This window comes from Leptinotarsa decemlineata, unplaced genomic scaffold (assembly GCF_025532065.1).
Source record: "Leptinotarsa decemlineata unplaced genomic scaffold, Ldec_3_MD MMD2_tig00001064_RagTag_RagTag, whole genome shotgun sequence".
NCBI classification, from domain to species: Eukaryota; Metazoa; Arthropoda; class Insecta; order Coleoptera; family Chrysomelidae; genus Leptinotarsa; species Leptinotarsa decemlineata.
In genome coordinates this window covers 9,740,133-9,762,756 of record NW_027412558.1, presented here as the reverse complement: position 1 = coordinate 9,762,756, position 22,624 = coordinate 9,740,133, and the positions used below count along the sequence as shown (strand labels likewise).

Here is a 22,624-nt window from a genome sequence, read left to right as displayed (position 1 = left end):
ATTATAGAGGGAAAGGTATACGTTCTCTCGTCATGTTGGAAATATATGCTTACGTTTATTACTTATTTCATCGTCGTCCGCTGCGTTTTGAGGAACGATGTCTATGATATCGGGATCTGAAAAAAAAATTGAAATTAATTTATTGTTCATTTGCCGTTATCACGTACATTTTTCAAATTTGACTGATTCGACTTTGTAACGATGGCAGTTTATTGGTGAATTCATTGATAGCCAATCAAAATACACGGGAATCAAAATATTGAGTTACAATTAGCTTACTTTGGAAATAATGTTGGTGAAAAGCTACCTGTCTGCTTTACATCACGGAGAGAGTAAGTGAAGGAAGATGCTGAACAGCTAGTCTAATACTTAGGCAAAAATTGATATAATATATAGTTAATTGTCCAAGATCCCAAAAGTCATATGTCATTTACGACTCTGGGGATATTGGGTATTTGTGAATTCAAAAAATAGTTCCAAGTTTTCTTCATGAGACATTCAATTTGACATTCATGATTAGTTTGAAAAAACTAAAGAAACACGCTTTTGAAGTACATCGAACTAAAAAGTAAAAAATATTTTTTTTAAATAAGCTTGAAACAATAACGAACGAAAAATACTAGAATTATTGTTGAAAAAGCGACGGGCGCTTGATATACAAAAATATGGCACAAAGCGCCCACGCTTTCACAATAATACTAGTATTTTTCGTTCGTTGTTGTTTTAAGTTTATTTTAAAAAAATTATTTTTTACTTTTCAGTTGTTCTTTAACAGCGTGTTTCTTTAGTTTTTTTGAACTATATTTATTTTTCACTTTTTAGTCCGATTTATTGTCAAGAATAATTTTATTTTAAGTTTTAGTCACTAGTATTATAAATCTTTAACAGACGGCGCACGAATGTAAAATTCCTCTCAAACAACATAATAAAGTTTGAGGTCTTAAATTCAATAGTAAAACTGAGATGCAGTAAGTCTCCAACAGAGGGCGGATAGTTGTAAAATTTGTTTCGAAGTAAAGATAAAATTTGCAGTAATAATTTCAAAAAACAATTCAGTCTTGATGTTTTGATTTGAAGTTTCATTCAAAATATTAAGGGACTAAAAATATTTTTTCAGTGAATAATTTTATTTTTCAAATCAATCTCTTGATTTGATATGTATGTCAAGCACCTTAATTCTAATTTTTCGATTTTTTGAAATATTTAGGTGTCTGAATTTTTTTAGGTGTACAATTTACGATAAAGTTTTCATTGTTGAAATCCATATTCTGGTTTACTTTCAAATAATTGAATTAGATTTTAAAATGTATCTTCCGTTTCGTTCAAAACACTTTGCTGTACTGAATCACGGGTAATTGAAAATATTTAAATATTTCATCTGTAGTACAAAATTTTGCTTACACTTATAATTCTTAAAATATGTTTTTTATTTTGATTTTCTTTTGAACAACCTATCAAGGAGGTTACGTATAGTGCCATTTGCCCGCGAATAGCTCAAGCAATAATTGATAGTTACATACAGCGACATCTGCCTGCAAATAGATCAAGGAATAATTGATAGTTACGTACAGTGCCATCTGTCCGCGAATAGATCAAGAAATATCAATGAGGTTACGTAAAGTGCCATCTGCCCGCGAATAGATTGAGCAATAATGCCGATAATTCTGTCAATACAGATTCCAAGCTTGAGAGTTACAAACAAACATACATACATACATACAGGTGAAACTAATATAAAGCGTGTAAAAAATGAGGAACTATCCAGAACCCACTGTGATGAAAAGTTTGATATATATGAAATATTTGTCCTGTTATTGAAAAAATTGGTAGTGTGCCGATCATCACTAGCGTATAAGAGCTCTGAAGCATACCAGATCAAAAATGGGTCAAAAGAACAAGAAGAATACCGGAAAAATTTACCTGGAAATACACATATGCCATATACAACGACAGTAATGTCGCTGCACCTTCCAAAACCTTCGCGGAGGCCACCGTGAGACACCTCAAGGTTGCCAAAGAGAGTGTGTGTTCGGCGAGTCTTGGCCTACACTTGCCAATAAAAAAGAGATGTCTCCTAGTGACTAGTGACCTGTCCAACTTCCTGAAAAGGACAGGATGGACGATGACCTAGGAGGACAACTCCTCGGGAGGATGTACAATGGGTCACATATGGCCTAAGTGCTGTGGATCTACACTCACCCTCCCTACTCTACAGATACAGATACATATATCCCATACGCCAACACAAAAAAATGGTATCAAACAAATAAAATTTGCATCCAGTACCTGAAGATTTAAATTTGAAATTCAGGTCTTCCTTAGTTCAACGTCACCTTATGAATAGCCACTGCTGGGAGTTACAAATGTTTTGAAATGTTATTGCACAACTCGGAACGAACTCTGTTACAATCTTAGCGTAAACCTACATCAAACTGCTGAACATTTTTTTATCATCAGTAGTGGGATAATTAATGACCATTCCGATTCAGGTGTGGGACGAAGACTTTATCAGGCCTAGTGAGAGTCCTAATGTTCCCGCCTCTGCTCACGTAACGACACAACCATCAGAAACATAATTTTCCCTATCAATGAAAATTAAAAAGCGCCTCATGAATGGTATAAAAGACGCGGGGGCGTCCACTCGGATGCATTAAGACGAATCTGCGTGGTAAGATAAGAACAAATAGAAAGTTTCGAAAATAAACAAGATTTACAAATAAGGAGGCGAATAAGGCGAACAGCCGTATGCTGTTATTTTCCAAAGACGTGTCGGTTAATTTTTATGCAACAGGTCGGGTATTACTGGCATTTTTCAGGCGGAATGCAAATATGTATGTTTTCTCGTGAAAATTTGCCGTTCGTCTAGCCAAAGGCGTCGTATATGACATGTGAACGGTTACACGAAGACGAGGTGACATTGGCGCACGGTTTTTTTTCAACAGGGGCTGTTCTAGCTTTATTTATTGCTTAAAGTGTAAACTGAGTGCTGAGGTTGAAAAGTTAATTTTCATTTCGTATACTGACACAATCAAAATATTTATCAATAGATGCACATGAAAAAAAGCTCTTTGACATTGATTTTTGCTTTGAATTATACCAAAATAACATGAGTAATGATATTGTCATTCGTTACCTTCAAAATTCAAAATTGTTTTTTTAATTAGAAAATACTGCTCTTCCTTTAATTTTTTGACGATACCAGCTGATTCGGAAACTTTGTAACATCAGAATTAATAAATGTTGTGTTGGGTTGTCAGCTGAGTTATATTTACTTTTTTACGTATGTTACGAAGTCAGGCCATACTAACACGCTCTGTCTTGTCAGCTCATTTTCATGTTTACCAGAAAAGATGTAAATTGGTACAAAAACGGTAAAAAAAAAGTTCTGTATCTGTAGAGTAGGGAGAGTGAGTGTGGGCCCACAGCACTTATGCCACATGTGACCTCCCGAGGAGTTGTCCTCCTAGGTCATCGTCCATCCTCTCCCTTCCAGAAAGGTGAGCAGGTCACTGGGAGACATCTCCTTTATATCGGCAGGTGTAGGTCAAGTCTCGACACGACTCATCTTATGGAGGTGTTTCCTTAGTTGACAGTGGCCAATCAGAAGTCCTAATGTTAGGCGTAGATTTTTCCTGGTCATCGCCAGATATTTCTTCGGCGCCAGCTTCCCAGGGACGCCCAGGGTGATCCTGGCAAGATTGCAATCTTTGATTCCATCCGATCTCTTCAGGGATTGAGCATGAATGTAACACTTTGCTATTTCCGCAATTGTTCTTGGCTAAAGAGTCGGCAATGTGATTACCTTTACTCCTGTCGTGCCAAAATACAGAGTTATTTTGCACTACAATCATTTGATGAATATTATAATAAACCGAGTCACTGAGTCATCACTAGCACTCAAATAGTAGAAAAGTAGCTCGACAGTCAAAACACTAGATCTACTGTTCTATTTTTCTTCATTTGCAGTGGATTGTTTTGCAATGTTCCCTAAACTAATTGAATTATGGTTTCTTTGTGAAAGATTCGATCTTCTCGCTCGATAACACTGTGATATTGCTGACTTTGTTTCTTTTAAAAGATAACTATAATTCATACGCGCACAAATGTCATAACCTCAGTTGTCTTTGCGCGCATCTAACTATTTCGGGCGGAGACAAATCCAATAAATTAAAAATTATTAATATATCAATGGTGTAACTATCATTATGCGACTTCATTTTATATATTCGACACCACATTTCGTCGAGTTGGCACGAAACTGACTTTTCTTCTATTTGTAACAACTGATACTTTTACTGGAAACAGAAGTTAACACAAACAATCGTCTTTGAGCATTTCATATCTCACCAAAAAAAGGAGCTTTTCAAATGCTATGAAATTTTATCCAAGTCATGTAAGGTATAACCAAGAGTTCGACAAAAATTATTGATGAGTAATAACTAGAACAGTACTATTTAAGAAAGAAGAAAAAAGAAATTATGGAGATGGAGAAGTCAGAAATAATTGTTTGGTAATATTCACACAAGTTATACAAAAATGTCATTTCCATATTTCTTTGAAAACGACATTGGCCAGACCATCACTGTCAGTGGTGAGCACAATGGGTCGATGATTATCAACTTCTTTGGCCTGAATTGGATGATCTAGACAACAGAGAGATGTGGTTTCGACAGGAGAAATATTACTTTTCTGAATCAAATTCAAATTCATGTATCAGAGTGAAACGTCTCTACAGTGAGCTGAAACTGAAGAGACGAGTAAGATCAAGTTGGTTCAAGACTACCTTCAAAATACTTGAGGCTATTGAAACTCTGAATTCAAGTTAGGGAAAATACTTTTGTCTTATACTTTGCATAATGAATCGATTCAAAGAAAATCAGATTTTCAGAACCGAAATCCATAGAAATCTCAATCGGTAGCCAAATCTGTCACATGCTTTATAACTTACCATTAGTTTCATCACAATCTACGAGAATCTACGGTTTTGCAGTCTCCCACATCTCCGCCCATGTAAGATAGTACTATCTCACCTTGTGGGCGCCACTCTGCCGTATAAAGATCGTATTCATCTCGAACAACCTGTCCATATACTCATTGATTATGCTACAATCGATTGAAGTATGCTCATACGTCTGTATATCATTACTTAGAAATTATTTTGCGATACGTTTTTGGAAAGTTGAAATATGGTAGTAGACGGTTATTCCGTTGTATTGTATGAATAATGACATCGATGATGGTTTCATCTTACCAAATTGAAATTGTCATTCCGTCTCATTAGTTGTATTCAGGAACTTTAGAAATTGCTATTTATACCACGTTTATACGGCATCTTGTAGGAGTATTTCTAACAACTGATGTTACTGAAACCAACATCAACGCTGGACTTGTGGAGTCATGTAAATATCTACTATAAGCTTTGTTCAAAGACCATGAGATTCCTCCAGAGTGTCAGAAAGTTAATTTGTTTTTGAAGTGGCCAATTCAACAGAGAAACGGAATAGCTGCTTCTCAAAAGTTTGAAACACTGTTCCAAACCAGAAAACGGTGCACACCTCAGCAATTTTTGATGCTTTATAAAGCTCAGATCAAACTTTCTTTGGAGTATTGTTCTCATAACCTGAAGCTGCTGGATTCCATCCAGAAAAGAACCATGTGCCTGATTAGAGACGCGAACACCACTTGCAACCTTGATAGTCTCGAACATCAAAGAAAGGTTGGGGATTCGTCTCTCTTCTATAAATACTTCCACGGGAAGTGTTTATGTTACTTGGCATATTTGAGCGGTGCCTGTCAGAAATACGCTACGGACTGTGGCTGCTCATCGTTATGAGGTTCACCTAAGTACACCTGAAGCTTCACTGTTCAAGAACTCTTTCATTTCGGGAACTGCTTTTATGTGTTTTGTCTTTAAAAAAAAGGTACGAGACTTTAGTGCCTTCTTGACTCATTGAGAAAAACGCAAATAAGACATGAGTTTCACCATCGATGTACAAATTGTTGGTTCATTTTTGAAGAAGTAAAGTAACAATTCATGGGACAATGTATTTTTCAAAAGTGGTAAGAAACATAGAAAGTTTAATTTCTCTTTTCTTCATTATGATTTCCTACCACGTAGTAACGGCTACATCCATCAATTAATTGATTAATTAATCATCTTCATCACGAACGAGTCTCTGTGATCAGCTGTGATGGCGTCATGGCAACAGAATTCAGAGTGGGGACGGAGAGAGAGAGTAATAGATAGAGAAAAAGTGAATAGAGAATAGAGGAATAGAAACTCGGAGAGGAAATATAGGTATCACACAGCTGCCTGCATTAAACTTTATCGACGAATTTTTTTTATTTCGGCTAGCGGAAATCGTCAGATTATATATTTTTCGTTATCCTTCAATTATTTCCTTCAAAATAAAAGAAAAATAGCTACGCTCGAGAATGTTGAAATTACAACTTTGCTGCCCTCTCCTTTCTTTACGTCACTCTCAAATTGTCAGATTACTGGAATATATACTTTTTAGCAGGTAATTTACTAATCTCATCCTTTATCCCTCACAGGGAAAGGAGCTTTTTGGCTTTCTTCTTCTACTTTCAAAAAAAACTTTCAAAGGACGAAAGAAAAAAATTACTATACATATATATATATATATATATATATATATATATATATATATATATATATATATATATATAAACTCTTCATAATATATGTAGTGTATTCATAGACTTTTTTTTTCAGATAGAAAAAACCCTTTCATATGATTATTGAATTACACGAATTACACAACTTTCATAGGAACATTAAATTATGGAAATGAAAAGTTATCTTTCACTGGAACGCTACAAAGTGTGATATATGAAAGAGTATTGATATGAAATGTCACATGAAACAGTTTCATCCTCAATGGTTTACTTCGAAGATTCGGGACAAGATACTCATTTCTTTCACAACATAACGACTTTCACCGAAAAAGCCAAATGAGCTCCTATTGATGGTGATCGCTTGGTGATTGAAACACGTATCGAGGTGTTAAAAATAACAGTTTGGTGTTGGGATAGAACTCCATTGAAGGTTTATTCCAAGAAGGTTTACAAAGTGTGGATGGTTACCGAGATTCTACTTTAAAATAGAACTCTCAGTTGAATAACTGCCTCATACTTTGGATTTCTGGCGTTTTTCAAAACTCTTCATTGATATATAGTAGAAAAAGGGTTGGTGACAATATTGAACTCTAGTACACACTAGTGTTAATGCAGAATGTATCCAATAATTATCGATAGCTCTGTGTTTCTCGATTACATTATTTTAATAATACATGACATAGGAAAAGGTCGCCCGTCGATCTTTGCATGGAGAAATCATATTGATGATCATTTGAGATGTTGAATTATTCCAAAGATAAAAATATGTTGATCAAAAGACTTTTTTGATGTCCTATGATGAAGTCTAGTGGTTATCCAATGAGAAAATCGTTTAGTACAACTGTGTAGTTCATGCATATGTTCAGCAAATTTATACGCTTTTTTATTTCTGTTGGTGTTGAACCATCCGTTTACCTCACTGATGGATTAGTGGACTTCTTTGAATTTTCACCAATGGCCAAGGTATAGGCTAGAAATAACTAGAACCGTTGAGACCGACAAACAATTTATTCCCACTTCTGAGTCTATGCAGGTTTTTCATTTCTTTAAAGACAGCTTCGAAATCGATACCGATTTCTGAACTGAGATTTTTGCTTCACTGTTGGTAGGTTTCTGTTTCCTTGCAGCTCTTTTTGAACCATCATTTTGTTGTAGAGGAAATAAATCCGACTGGTCGTGAAACTTATTTGACGCAAATTTTTGACTCACGACTCACAATAAAATGTTGATTTCAGTAGACATGACTATTACTGATGTTTAACCAGAATCATTAATAAGTAAAAAATATGTATTTTTAAGTATTCATCAGAACAATTTGAAACCGTGCTAGATGAAAATTTGTAATTTTGTTGACGAGAAGGACGGTGACACGGGGTTCCTTTGATGTTATTTTTTTTTCTTTGATTAATGACATTCGTAGATCATTTCCGATATATTTAGATCTGCTAAACGAAATAAATTAATTCTATAATCCCCTTCGACAACTTTTACATACGCTAAAATTTCGACGTAACCTTTTAAATCATTTTAACCGTTTTGTAAAATCGAGGAAATCGTTTATTTTCGTATTTTATATACAGAAAACAGACTTAAATGACTCACGGATCAAAAATTTTGCCGCTGGTTTTGGGCCAAGCTAGGCGACATAAGAGCATTAACTTGTCAAGAAAATGATATAAGGTGTAGGAAATAAGTCTACCACAGTATTTACTATAAGTGTGTTGATATAACGTTGTACATTTTATTTATATTACTTGCACAACAATTTAGGCGCCAAGATATAGGGTGTTTCTATACAGTCTTATCACAGTTTAATCATAGAAGGTTGAAAATTACCTATGATAACCATGTGAGTTATTAATGTGAATTTGTTTCCTGAAAAAAACATTTCGATAATACAAATTAATTTGGTGAAACGTGGTTGAGAAGTTGGAAAAAAAACAATAGACTAATTGAAAAATGAAAACTATATTTGAGCGTTAAGTGTGGACATAGAGGGTATTTCGTATGTTATTTTTCAAATATAAAATATATACAACAGTAAATACTGACCTTGTAAAAAACTTTCAATCACAAAATACAGTTAGAATTCTTCTTCTGGGTATAATGTACTCATTTTCACACATTTTCTTTATCTAGACAAATGTATTAGATATTTAATAATTCTTAATTTTGACACTTGCATTTCAAAAGTATAAAACCAGGCTTGTTACGGAATCTCACAAAACTTCGTCATAATTTAAACCACGGAGTTTTTACGGAGTTTTGTTTATGAGGAGTTTTCACGGAGCTTTGTTTATGAAAGTGTGCGCCATTTTGTGCGGCAATGCTACAAAACTATTATTTGTGAAATATAATTTGGCTTTGGAAAAGTGTTTTTGTGTCAGCATTCCTAGAATTTTCTGGGTTTCACCCTATACTATGCTTTCACATTCCATATTTTTCTCGATGAATATAATCAAGTTGGCTATACTCATCTATAGTTCATTTCCTGAATCACATTTTTCCGATAATTGTTCTCATTGATATTGAAGAAGTTAACATGTTCAATGCTGAAGAAAAATGATTTTATTGAACTGAAATAATTATTCGTTCATTCTTTGGTATTACTTTTTAAGGAGGATTTGTTCAAACGTTTCATATACAAAGATTTAAGAATATCCGGCACGAAGGACCACACTGCATATGTATGGTTAGTAAAGTCTGTTCCTAATCAATTTCCCAATACAACTGACTACGATTTTTTTGATGTGATGAATTTTCAAGGCTTTCGATATGATTGTTTATGGCAATTAACCTCCTAGTAAATCTTCAATGGTTTCAAAGAAACTCTATTTATGGTTAGAGCAATTTATTGGGGCAAAACTATATCGATGTGATATATATGTTTCGAACACTATTCGCAAACATTTTATAACCATTTAAATAAGCAGAACACATTGTTTGTCGCTTATACAATGTATTTTTGTTGGTTCGATGGCAAAGAAACAGTACGAGAAGGTAATAACCGGATTTTTATTTACTTTTCGCATTGTAATCCTATCGATATATCGACGTACTTGAATGCAAGCACTCTGTATACGACTTTGATGACGTTTGCGTATAATATCGTGGCGCCAGTGTAAATATTTTGCTTCAGACATACGACAAAACACTAATCTCGCGGTCTATAGTGTCTACATGTGGGGTCTGTGTACACAACTATAGCTATTTATAGAGAGAATTATTTCATAAATGTAGACCATTTCGCACAATGAACTAGTAGGCGTGCATTTTACTATACTTTCGAAAAATTATGTCTCGACATACGCTCTCGGGAGACTATCGATGACTAATCATTGAATTACGATACGATATTTTAACCGAATTGATTAGCTTGGATACTAGATTAGAATTCAATTAATAAGGATATCTCAATTCTTTTCCGAAAATAAATATTTCTTGTCTGTATATTTAGGACTAAAAGCTACAGGCAAACATTTTTTTTGCGTTTCTGGCATTTTTAAAAATTTTATTTAACATGAAAATATAACCATCCACTTCAACCTCGACGTGACAGCTATCGCCTGAAAATAGCACATTTGAAAACCATATTTCTGTTTTTTTAAGGACTGAACAGAAGCAGTACAGGAAAATTCCTTAGACGCTCTCAGAGCGGTGCCTGTGCGAAAATAGCGATTCACATTGGATTTGAATCGCTGGATATTAAATCCATTCGGAAAAACATTCTCAGGAAGTTTATTCCCCATAAACGCAGTTCTCCAAATGACAGAGTTTTTGAACAGTGAAGTTCGAGGTGTACTGAGTTGAACCTCAAAATAACGAGTAGTCACAGTCCGTCGCGTACCTCTGATATGTACCGCTCTTGGTGGAATCAAATGTGCCAAGTCACTTGAACGCCTTCCGTAAAAGTATCTATAGAAGAGAAACAAATCTCCAACCCTTCTATGATGTTCCAGGCTATCAAGGTTGCACGTGATGTTCGCGTCTCCAATCAGGCGGACGGCTCTTTTCTGGAGGGCATCCAGCAACTTCAGGGTATGTTTGGGGGCAGAGTTCCATACATGAGATCAATACTCTAAAGGAGGTCTGATCTGAGCTTTATGAAGCATCAAAAGTTGCTGAGGTGTGTACAGTTTTCTGGTTCGGAACAGTGTTCCAAGCTTTTGAGAAGCAGCCTTTGCAATTTCAGCGACATGATTGTGCCAAGGCATATTGGTCTCCAATTTAACCTCCAACAAACTTATTGAAGCAGAAAGCGAAATTGTCTGACCTGATATGGAACCTCCTACTGCCGGTGAAGATGTGGCTCCATAGCCAATGTCATGGAATCCAAATGGAATGACGAGACAAGTGTGCTGTTGTCAACAAAGCAATATATTGGATTCAACAAGTAAGTCGTTGATATATATTAAAAAGAGGGTTGGAGACAATATGGATCCCTGGGGAACACCAGCGTTGATGGTGAAAGTATTCGAGAGATATACATCGACGGCCACTTGCAGGGAACGTTATTTCAGGAAGCTGAAGAGTCATAGCATCGAAGTTTGGCCAGCAAACCCTCATGCCACGCACGGTCAAAGGCCTTAGAAATATCAAGCAGCCCATAAAATCTTTTGTTTTTTTATTTTCAATTGATTACTGATCGATAAAATTGTGAGCAGCCTGTTCATACTGATCGATTCAGTTCTTCAAACTGACAATAACTCATTTGTGTCAAACACACATGATCCAAACCTTAATAACGTTGGATTATGGTAATAAACTAAGAATGTAGAAAGATGTTGAGCGATTCTTCCAGATGAAACATTGATTAACATATGTGGTATCAATAAATTTTCGTTTCATCATATTTTGCAGTTGAATTTCTTGTTTAGACGAAGCTTTCCCCAAGAGGTAAATTAGCGAAGCGGTATGCTAAAATGACAAGCTCGCCCTCTCTACTTGATTCCGGTGGATTATTTTTGTTGGGGTTATCTGAAGTACGAACACCATGTTCATATTGAATGTGTTGAAGTGTTCATGCATTCCAAATTTGGTTTATGACAAGTGAATTCATATTTTTTGTGTCGTCAATGTCACACACAAAAATTTTCCTCTCCTAGTTTGTTTGATTCGGCGAAGTATATGCCAAAATATATTTATGTTCTGATTTTTTTTAAATAATGTAGCTGTGTTTTTCGATATCAGCGTTTATTCCGGGATTTATTCACACACTGTCAATGTACGAAAAAATAAACATCGCCAAAATTCTTGGATCCCCTTATATTTGCCTAAATGAGTCAAGAAGTGTATTACATAGTACATTTAATTTGGTTATGTAACCAACGAATATTGGCTGAATTCAATTTTAACTGAACAAGAAAAAAATAAAAAAGAAAAATAGTGCATAATAAAATGTTTACCAGAATTTGAAATGTAGAAGAAAAATACTTTAGAGCGAAATCAGAAATGCATTAAAATTCGGTTAACTCGCCTGTGCATTGAAGCAATAAAAGCGTTAATGGTATCCATTGGGATGTTCCATTCTGCTTGGGCCGCGAGTGTGAGTTCCGCGAGGGTGCTAGGAGGATTAATTCGGTTTGAGATTGCTCGTTTAAAGAAATACCATATGTGCTCAATGGGATTAATGTCTGATGAATTTGCTGGCCACGGTAATCTTTAAATATTCTCAATCTCTAGTGCATTTTGTACTCTTCTCGTGCGATTTGGCGTAGCATTGTCATCCATGAAAATGAAATTGGCTCCAATTTCATTTCGGAGAGGATAAATAATAATGTTTCGAACATATCTATCCCCTGTCATAGTATCTGGAATGGAAATGAGCTGTGTACGACGACCATGCGTCATGCCTCCCCAAAACATTACTAATCCTTCTTGGTATGGAACGCCTTCTCTAGCAAAAGATAGTCCTTATTATCGCCCTGGCCCTCTCCAAACTCTGTGTCGCCGACTATAACTAACTTAACCACATCTGGTTTCGTCCGAAAAAAGGACATTTCGCCACTGAGCTAAAAGCCAGTCTCTATGTACCTGTACCCACTGTAGACGAGCGGCTATGTGTCTGGGAAGTAGCCTGGGTACTCTTCTTGAATTTGTTCGGACTGCTGAGACTGTTATGGTTCGATTTCGATATACATATCCTGCTAGATATCCTGCTTCTCTTACATTAGTTACCCTAGGACGGCCAGTTCCATGTCTCCAGTCAACGCTGTTAGTTTCCTGTTACAAATGCACTATTCGGATAACTGAAGCGCGGGGAATCCTTAGTCTATCCGCGATTTGATAATTCAGCATAGCCTCATCATGCAAAGCCACTATTTTTGCTCTATGGAACACAGAAATTCTATTGCCAGACATAATTGCAAAGAAGAACTCAACACTTAAACTCACTTAAACATGCTAAATAGATATCATTGGTATCTAAAACTAGAGAAAATTGTTTTTGTAAACATTTTTGCATGCCTAGCACAGGTGAAAGAAATAAAGATGAAATGTACAAAAAACCAGCCATGATAAATATTTTGTTTTACAATTTACGAGGGGGTCCAAGAATTTCGTCGATGGGTGTATATAGATGATTCGAAAATGAGAATAGTATTGGAAACTGGTGTAGAAGAATGTATTTGAATTTTATTTTTATTCCACTTCCTCTTGGGCTAAGAATAATTTAGCTGATTCGTTTTATCTATGTTCCTATTGAAATAAATAGTTCTTCCATCTAGTTCTGTGAAGTTATTTGGAAGGTTTCAAAAAGCAAAAAATTTTGAGACAATAAATCAATAATTCGATAGTATCCAATTGAATCATCCTGATATCAAACAGGTTGGAGCCTGGCTCCCTTACCGTTTCGGCTGGCGTTAGTCAGAAGGACAAATGGGACATAACTGAATATAGGTGGCGGCATGAAAGTCCTCAGACATCAGTACCGCCCTTCACGGTGTGCCCCTACCTGGCTGGGGTGCGGGGATGAAAAAATTATTCATCCGTTGGACTTGAGGGCCTCATTCGACAGAGTGTCGGGCCTTCCAAACCTGGAGGGGTCGTCTACAGCATAATCTACAGTTTCCTTTACTAACGGATTATCGTGAGTTTCCGCACCATCGAAAACTCGCCGATTCCTCAACTGAATGGATCGATATTATCCATTTCACCTGATCGTACCATATGTTGATATATCTAAAATCAGCTAACTGAAGCAGGGATACTGCTTAATTCCCATGAATCAATGACTCATGATGTATTAGAACCATTGACATGTTTGGAGCTACACTCAATTTTGACTTTGCTCTTAAGAGCATGATTCCAGCCTTTTTTTCTATCAAAATAAAACAAAAATCACTTCCATAATGAAGTGAGAAAAATAATAATCGTTCAGCAAGGAGATGAATATCGGTAAACCTCTATGATAAAATTGTTGGAAGCAACATATTTCATAGATAATTCAAAGTACGAGGGATGGTTGTATTTATTGAATATTTGATATTTTTTCCTTTTGGAAGACCACATATTTGTGTAAGAAAACATCCATGATCCTGCACATCATTTCAATAAGGCTAATATTTTGTTGTTCCAAATTGTTTCGTAGCACCTAGTTTCGGAAATTTTTGATATACAAAAAGGCAATCTTCATATCAGTCAGATGCCACTCAATTCCTGTTCTATTTTAGAAAGTCAAGCTAATGAAAAAAAAAGCTTGTTGGTGCAGTAGACGAAAAATCAATGAAGATCAGCTTTGTTCGAATTGAAATATATTGAAATTGTAATTTGAATTTTGAAAACGTTGTATCGTTCCCAACCTAGTTTTCTTTGGTGAAAGCACATTTATCAAAGACCCCTTGTATACAAACCTGATCACTTCTTTACTAAAAATATCCCAAGAAAATTAACATATGTCGTATTACCTTTGTAAATTTCACGAGTCGAGCCCGAGAGAGGAAATAAAAAATAAAATAAAGAAAAAAAACAAAGCCGATAAAAATTCCTTGACGGTAGAATCGGTGTTTTGTTCTGAGAAGCGGGATTTGAGACATTTTGACTTGAATGCCGATCTCTGATATAACTTTACGACCAATATATTTAACGCCTTGTCACCAAACGTGTCTCTCGTCCGCCGCTATTTTTTCACATTTTTTCACGCCGTCTGACGGGAGTTGGACACTTCAAGGGTGTATATCGGACGAGGTGGAAATGTTGCAAATTGCGTTTTTGACGTAGAACGTTTTTATAATTGGTAGTTTTTAGAAACTGAGTCCGATAAATGGTTATTTTTGCCAGTAGTGCGTGGCAAAGTTAGACAGGATTATATCGAGAGAGACAGAATTGCGTCATTATTTATAGTTTGCAGGGAAATTACTTTTCGTAAAAATACAAAAATGGTTTTTCAGGGGGGACACTTTTAAATAGAACCATTTCACAAATGAAAGTAAACAATTTAGTTGCTCGATTTATACCAACAAATTCCTTATTTGACACTACTTCATAAAAAATATAAATGAAACAATTGGAATGTACAACTTCTGGGAGCGTTTTTTTTTTATTTGTAAGCAGTTGTCTCTGGACAGCTAAATATCGCTATCTTTGGCTAGCGCTAGCTTTAACATCAACTAAATTTATTCTTATGAAAGTCTTCTGTTTCAAATACTCATATCTACTGAAATTATGATGTGAAACTGAATAGGAATGAATGAATGAAAGGTCTTGAAAGCATCCAAAAATCTAGTGAAGTAATGTACCGATTTCAACAATTTCAGGTAGACATCATTTATTTTATGGCCGTTCTAGAAGGCGTGTTGGGCGGCACTTGATTTTTCTGGTATTCGAAATCGAATATGTGCTGCGTGTTCCTTGACTCGAGTTTTAATGACTCGCTCAGTCTGACCGATATATTTTTTGTCAAAGCCACAGCTCATCTCAGATATCCCCAATTTTCAATTTCCAACACCTTGTATTTGGGGTTACCTAACACGCATTGAAGTGAGCAAGAAGTTTTGAGAACTACTTTCACCTTTAACCTTTTCAAAATACCACCTAATCCATTAGTGTTAGGTTATGTTAGGTCAAAAGTGAGTGGGTCTATTCGACTCTCCGCCGCAACCCGCAAAGGTTTATTGTTGCTCAAACCTATTCACACTTGACCAAATAAACCACCCAGCTTTTTAATGAAGCCGTTTGTATGGTGAGTGATCTTTCAGGTCAAATAGTAAGAGTACGGCTCTGCCAAACTCTGAAAACTTGATTCGATCTCCAGTTCATCCCTACTGTAGTCCAACAACTGTTTGCTTTCCAGCTTGGAAAGATCAATGAACGCCTTGGAGGGATGAACCAATCCTGGAAGATATTGCCAGAAGTCTTTAATTTCTCTTGCCATTCAGGTGTTCAATCTTTGTTTGGCAAAGCCTCAAGCGATGCCAGTGACAGGTTCTGGCCCGATGAAGCTGCTTGCAGCACTCAACTTTGCAAAGGACTCAGCAGCCTTATTGCCTTCCTGGCCAGTATGGCCAGGACTGCAGACCAGAGACAATCTGGTAAGTCTTCCTACCGAGGAGAGTCGTTTTTGGCAATTTGCTATCAATTCAGACGTTGCTCGGTAGCAGCCAAGAGTGTTCGAGAATGTATGCCTAGGTTCCTAGGCAGATTGATATATCTGTCCTGGGTCTGCCACTGAAAACACTTGCACCAGAACCTGAAGGTGTTTTTGTTCCTTCTGCTCTTAATATTTTCTTCTCCCGGAGGATCCAGTGCTCTGTACTCGGGAACACTACTTTATAAAGCAGTTCGTAGTTGACAGTTGGAAATCTGTTAGTGTATCTCGTGTTGATAAACTTTGCATTTTCAGTGACTTGCAAACAATTCGGGATTTGCTTATCGCCTATTTTTCGTAATATTTTCGTAATGGTTTGTTTTCTAGAATTCTTCAACTTCAAGTCGATTTTTTTAAGCCATCAGTTTCATTTGAAGGTGGTTGACAATGTTTCGTGGTGTATTTCATCAGTTCGGACTTCCATTGTCTATTATAATATAAATTGATTTGAAATCCCTGAAATCCCAGTTAAAAAGATTAACCGAAAATAACAATTTTATCAAACAAAAAACCGACAATTACAAAGAAATAACATACAGCAACAACAAAAAAAAATTGAATTATCAATAAAAGCTGAAAATTCAAAAATATCATTAACAAAAAATGAAAAATAAAATTCCAAATCAAGTTACGTCACGACGTTTCGATTGTTAGTATCCACAATCGTCTTCGGGTGATAACTGAATTTATTTTTCATTTTTTGTGAATATTTTTGAATTTTCAGCTTTTATTGATAATTCAATTTTTTATTTTCTTGGTTGTTGCTTGTATGGTATTTCTTTGTAATTTTCAGTTTTTTGTTTATTGAAATTGTTATTTTCCGTTAATCTTTTCAATTTTTTTTCAGGGATTTCAAATCAATTTATATTATAATAGGCAATGGAAGTCCGAACTCATGAAATCCATCAGTTTCAGTTATAATAAGTGTTCTGTTTACAATAAATTTCTATATAGACGTAAATGTTAACCATCATTATTAGCGACTCCATAAATGGAAAATTGGTCTGAAATAATTTCAAACAAGAGGCCTTGATTTACCTTTATATCTCAATAAGTCTGTAATTTATTATAAAAATAATGATTGCGAATAAATCGAATTTGCTCGACGGATTGCTTCAGCTGTTGATTTGTAAAATTATCAAATGATAGTTGTTGATCAATATTGGAATTGTATGGGTGTATTGAGTTTTGAAATCAACCTGAATCAAGTATTATTAATTTTCGTGTAATTCGATCTCGGTTGGTTTGACATACGTTAAGTGTGCCACAATCACTCCTTCACGAATAAAACAGTTATTCTTTATTTTTCTGATTGATTCGGCCATTACTTGATGAAGATCCATAGTAATTTCATGAACTACACCTCACGATTTGATCTATACAAACAGTGATCACTGTTGAAGAAGCTACTGTGTTGGCGAAACACGTCGCGATATATTTTTCTAATGAAGTTTGTGGAGATCAAATTGTGAGTTGTAGTTTATGAAGTTATTCTTTATCTGTTAGCAGTTTATAGATTCCATGTGCAAGTGTGTGTGTATAACTATGTTTTTGTAGTTTGAGAATTTGATCCAGAAAGTTTTGACATCCTCTGATGTTGAACTTAATAATAATCAATTCTTTATACATTCGATACATTTTTTGAGAATAAGTTGGTACTTATTTAATTTTCACTCCTTTAAGAATGAAATGATGGAAGATGAGTTCACTCATATACATTACCAGACGATCCATTGCGTTCTGATATTATTCAATATGAATTAGATTTAATATAGGGTTTAGTTAGAATATCAGTAAGAGATACTAAACTTTTCACATATAGAAGAATGGCTATAAATCAAATCTAAAGGAACAATTCGTTTAGGCCAGTCTCAACGTCTCACACTGTAGGTTGATGGACTGATACCTATCAGAAAACAACTTCTCCCCTGGCTAATACCACGAAGGGCGTTGGATTATATCAGAACGAACTGTTCCTTTAGATTTGAGAGACACTAAACATATTTGTATAAGTTTGTTGATTTCCAGTATGCTCTATTCTGCGCTTGCTAGCAGCAATATCTTCTTTCTGCAAATGGACGCCTTGTAAGAGATCGGCGACCTCACTTATAACAATTTTTTGTAAGTGTTACAAGTGAGTTTAGTATATAGTTGTTGCTATTATTCGTTTATTCGCTCTATCCAATGAGAAACAAAAGAGTTTGGTGTATTTTTGGTTGCATATGTAACCCCATATACCATTCTTCACATTGTTGATTTGAGAAATTTGCAGTCAGTAATTCTTGCCTTTCCCTGGTATGCACCGAAGTAAACAATCGTATGATCCAAGAACGCGAAGTAATAAAAAAACAAATGCATAACTGATAAGGCTATACGAAAGCCTTGTTCCTTGCTGAGGTAAGTAAAATACGAGAGCCGGCTTTAGGTGGGCGCGTAATATTACCGGACACCCACCCATCGTAGATGGCGCCACTATTATATTTCTTTCGTCTGAACCGCTTCTTTTCATTAAATAATACTCCTACTATGACGCGACTCAGTTATTTTTCAAGACAACAACAACACACCGTGATGATACGAGGTGTAAACGAATGTATCTCTGAGGAATATTCGTATATTAACTTAAGATATTTGTTATGAGACATTTATGATTGTGTAAAATTCTTCTGAGTATAGGAAACTACATATTTATACAGACATACATTTTGAGTATTTTTTGTGAGTGAGAGTGAAAAACAAAGGTAAACTGTTTCGGGTTTTGAGCCACCGGTTGTTGGAGTTTCTTCCTGACGTTTCGCCGGCGCAAGTGGCTGGTATTTTCCTGTGGCCAGTGTTTTCACTTCCACAGTTGGAAATTGCGTTTTTATACTTTGTCGATTTATTTCGGATGCACTAATTGATGACGCATGAATGAAGATTGACAGTAAATGTGACAATCAGTGTTTTCATTTTAAAATTGTCATCATCCTAACCCCGAACTCTCGATGTTCGAGACTTGTGCGAGTTGACAATCAAAGTGGTCGTATTTTAACTTGGAATTTCTATATAGTACGGGTTACTTGATGTGTACCTACTGAACACACTCGCTTCTGTAGATGTATATTTTTCAACTCAACAGTTCATGCCGTAATTGTTTCTTGGATAAAAATTGGTGTCCATGGTATTGGTGTCCAACCAAATAAATTTTGATTTATTATGGCGGGCACGAAACTGAAATTTTCTCAATATCAAAAAGTGGTGGTGGGAATTATGGAAAAAATAATTTGATTCACCATTGATGAAGATATAGTTCAGATGCGGTACTTCAAAAATACAAAGGGGGTTGTTAGATACCTACTAGGAGAAAGCACGCCTATGATCAGTGCCCGGCGATCCGATAATTTTAGCTCTCTATTTCAGTAAAATTCTCCGAAAATCGGCGGAAAAGTAATTGCTTGGCAAGTAGTGAACTTTTTTCATCATCCAATGAAACAACAAGTAAAAAAGTAATGTCCAGTTTTTACTCCCCACAAAACAAGGGCTTTCTAGAAAGAAATATATATTTTTGTTTGAAAAACATGGTTAAAAATGGAAAATACTTTGTGAAAGGTAAAAAGTACTGTTTTATATTGTTGCAAAATAACATTAGGATGTGAAATAGTAGAAATCGTTTCATGAATTCGAGTTTATCGCTATGACTTCACAACAGTAGTTTTTCAGAAAAAAATGAATATCGAATAAAGAAAATGACTTTTGTCTAATTTTTACTAAGTTTATTATTTTTTACGACCGGTTTCGGTTTATTATCACTTGAAAATTAGACAAAATAGGTCATCAGTCGAACATTCTAGGAAAAATATTTTTCTCAATTTGTAGGGAAAATTCAAACAGCTTCTAAAAATGTGCTCTAATATTTTCAGAATACATGAAGTACCCAAAATACATCCAATGATTGAAAAGAAATATTTCTAAAGTATTACAGATGTTTTCATTAGAAGTAAAACAAATTCAGATTTTTCAAACAGTATTTTTTTTAAAGTGGGGACATGTATAAATAATTCATTTCAATCCTACCATGAAAATATCAGAATGTTATTGAAGAGATACAATGATGAAGTGTACCACACTGACTTTTCTCCAGAAGGTAATAATTTTCCTCTTACAGTAGTGAATTTTAGATTTCGGAAACTTTTCATTCTTGAAATTTATATTCTAACAAATAACTACTTTTATTGTGCATTAATAAAATTTCCTATAAAATCTATATAATAATAAGCGAATATTTTATCAGTCTGTGTTGACCTTGATTCGAAACTTTGCATGCAAAAGTATTCTTGAAGAACTGAAAAAAATGCAGTATGGAATCAATCTACTTATATAATATAAGGATATTGCCAGAACACTGGGGATATATTTAGAAATCTCATGACAAACCATGATTGATTCCCAGGTTTCGAAAAAACACAAGGTTTTCCATTTTTTTTTCTGGTTGTTACTCATTCAATAACTGATCTAAATTTTTTTATCGGCTTCTCTTTAAGTAAATTTGAAGAACGCAACAGTTAAAAGACACTCACAACAAATCAACAGCTTATCAAACGTTTAGAAAAAAATGTATTTCTTATTGCTCTTTGACTCGCGAGGTTCACAGCTATGTCTGTTTTGAAGCACTAGGCGCCATTCGAAATTATTTAAACTGTTTATCAATTCATTATTCAATACAAGGCGAATACAAGAAATTCGCTTTTAGATTCATTCCATTCACAAACAAAGATAGGATACAATGAATGAACTTTTGCATAATGCCTTGATCTATTTTCTAAACAATGATACTGAAGTATCGTATGAAGTATGAGATAGAAGAAGCAGTCAATAATTATATTGGTTGGTTGACCTTGAGAGGGTGAAGTGAAAACGGATTTCTTGACAAAAATGGTCAACTTCGTATCAACATGTTATCAATATTCACTGATTGGACCTTCAGTGGAGTAATGAATATTATTGGAGTTTAATCCCAATACCAAACAGTTATTTTTAACATCTCGACACGTGATTGAAACACGTGAAAATAACCGTTTGGTGTTGGAGTAAAACTCCAGTAATATTCAATTCATTCAGTAATGACACTGTTTTGGAGATCGTAAATTTTGTGAGAGGAAATATATATACAAAATAATATTCAATGAACACCATGCATTATAGTAGCAATTCGGGATTTTGACATTACATATATTTATATCTTCTATATGAATGTAACTATCAGGGGCAACATGATGAAAAATAAGGAAATAGGAAATAAGTATACCATACAAAACTCCTGATAGAAGATTATCAAAACCTAGAAACACATAATTTTTGCCAACTAATTTCTAAAAATATTACTGGAGTTTTTTCCCAACACCAAACCATTATTCTAACACCTCCAAACCGTTATTTTAACACCTCGACACGTGTTTCGATCACCAAGTCATCTTCCTCTTGAAGATGATAACTTGGTGATCGAAACACGTGTCGAGGTGTTGAAAATAACGATTTGGTGTTGGGAAAAAACTCCAGTAATATTCATTACTACACCAAAGGTTCCAAACAGTGCATCACAAGTAACTATTTCTGTAATGATCTACCAAATGGACTGAAAGATAAATCAGTTACTATCAACTGATTGAAGTATCAAATGAAGAATTTTCTTATCGAAAATATGTTATAAATGTTATATTATATGATGTGTTAATATTTCATGGTGTGATTCTTGAAGAAGTGAGTTATAAAAAAAAGAATGATGATTGGTGTAACCCTTGTTGAAAAACTATTCTTCGCTGGAACGTATCTATCTAATCTTTAGATGCATTTATCATTTTTAGTGGGCACTCGAGTTGATATAGCACGGTGCAACGGTTTTAAAAATAAAATGGCGAATAACGTATTGGTTTACTACTACATGCTTAACATTGTAGAGAATCGTAGTAAACATAGCACTTTTTCAGTATGTAGGTCGGCAGGCGCCATGGATTACTTGATACAGATGGCCTTGTGAATTGCTGTCATTGTGCTATCTCGAAAAATGATACGGTAAACTGAATAAAAAATTGAGGAATTGAAGGCGAAAAGATAACTTTTATTTCTGTGCTTTTACAGCCACAATCAATTTTTAAACGTAAATTTTATGTACTAGAATCAATAATTCCAAAAATTCAAGAAAGGCTCACTTTTTGTGGTGCGATCCCAAGCATACAAACCTGTTCCAATGAAAACCGTAAAATGCGATTCCTTTTAGATGATAGGCTTCAAAACTTCCTCTAGCTCATTTGAAAGGATCCCTTTATTCAGAAGGTCAGTTGATGTTGATAGTGGAGACAAAATTGTTGAAAGCGGTCATCATACTATTGATTTTTCTATACAGTGCATTTCTTTAATATTCCTGCT

At 35.0% G+C, this 22,624-nt stretch overlaps 1 protein-coding gene and 1 long non-coding RNA gene across 2 annotated transcripts in view; one reads left to right on the top strand and one right to left on the bottom strand.

Annotated features, from left to right (window-relative positions):
• LOC141482424 (uncharacterized) overlaps positions 1-22,624 on the top strand; it is a 442,404-nt gene that overhangs the window by 11,935 nt on the left and 407,845 nt on the right. The window lies entirely within an intron of this gene.
• sog (chordin short gastrulation) overlaps positions 1-22,624 on the bottom strand; it is an 84,214-nt gene that overhangs the window by 8,946 nt on the left and 52,644 nt on the right. Inside the window, exon 4 of the mRNA XM_074175647.1 lies at positions 54-116. Coding sequence (XP_074031748.1) covers positions 54-116 — 63 coding nt within the window. The remainder of the gene's footprint in view (positions 1-53; positions 117-22,624) is intronic.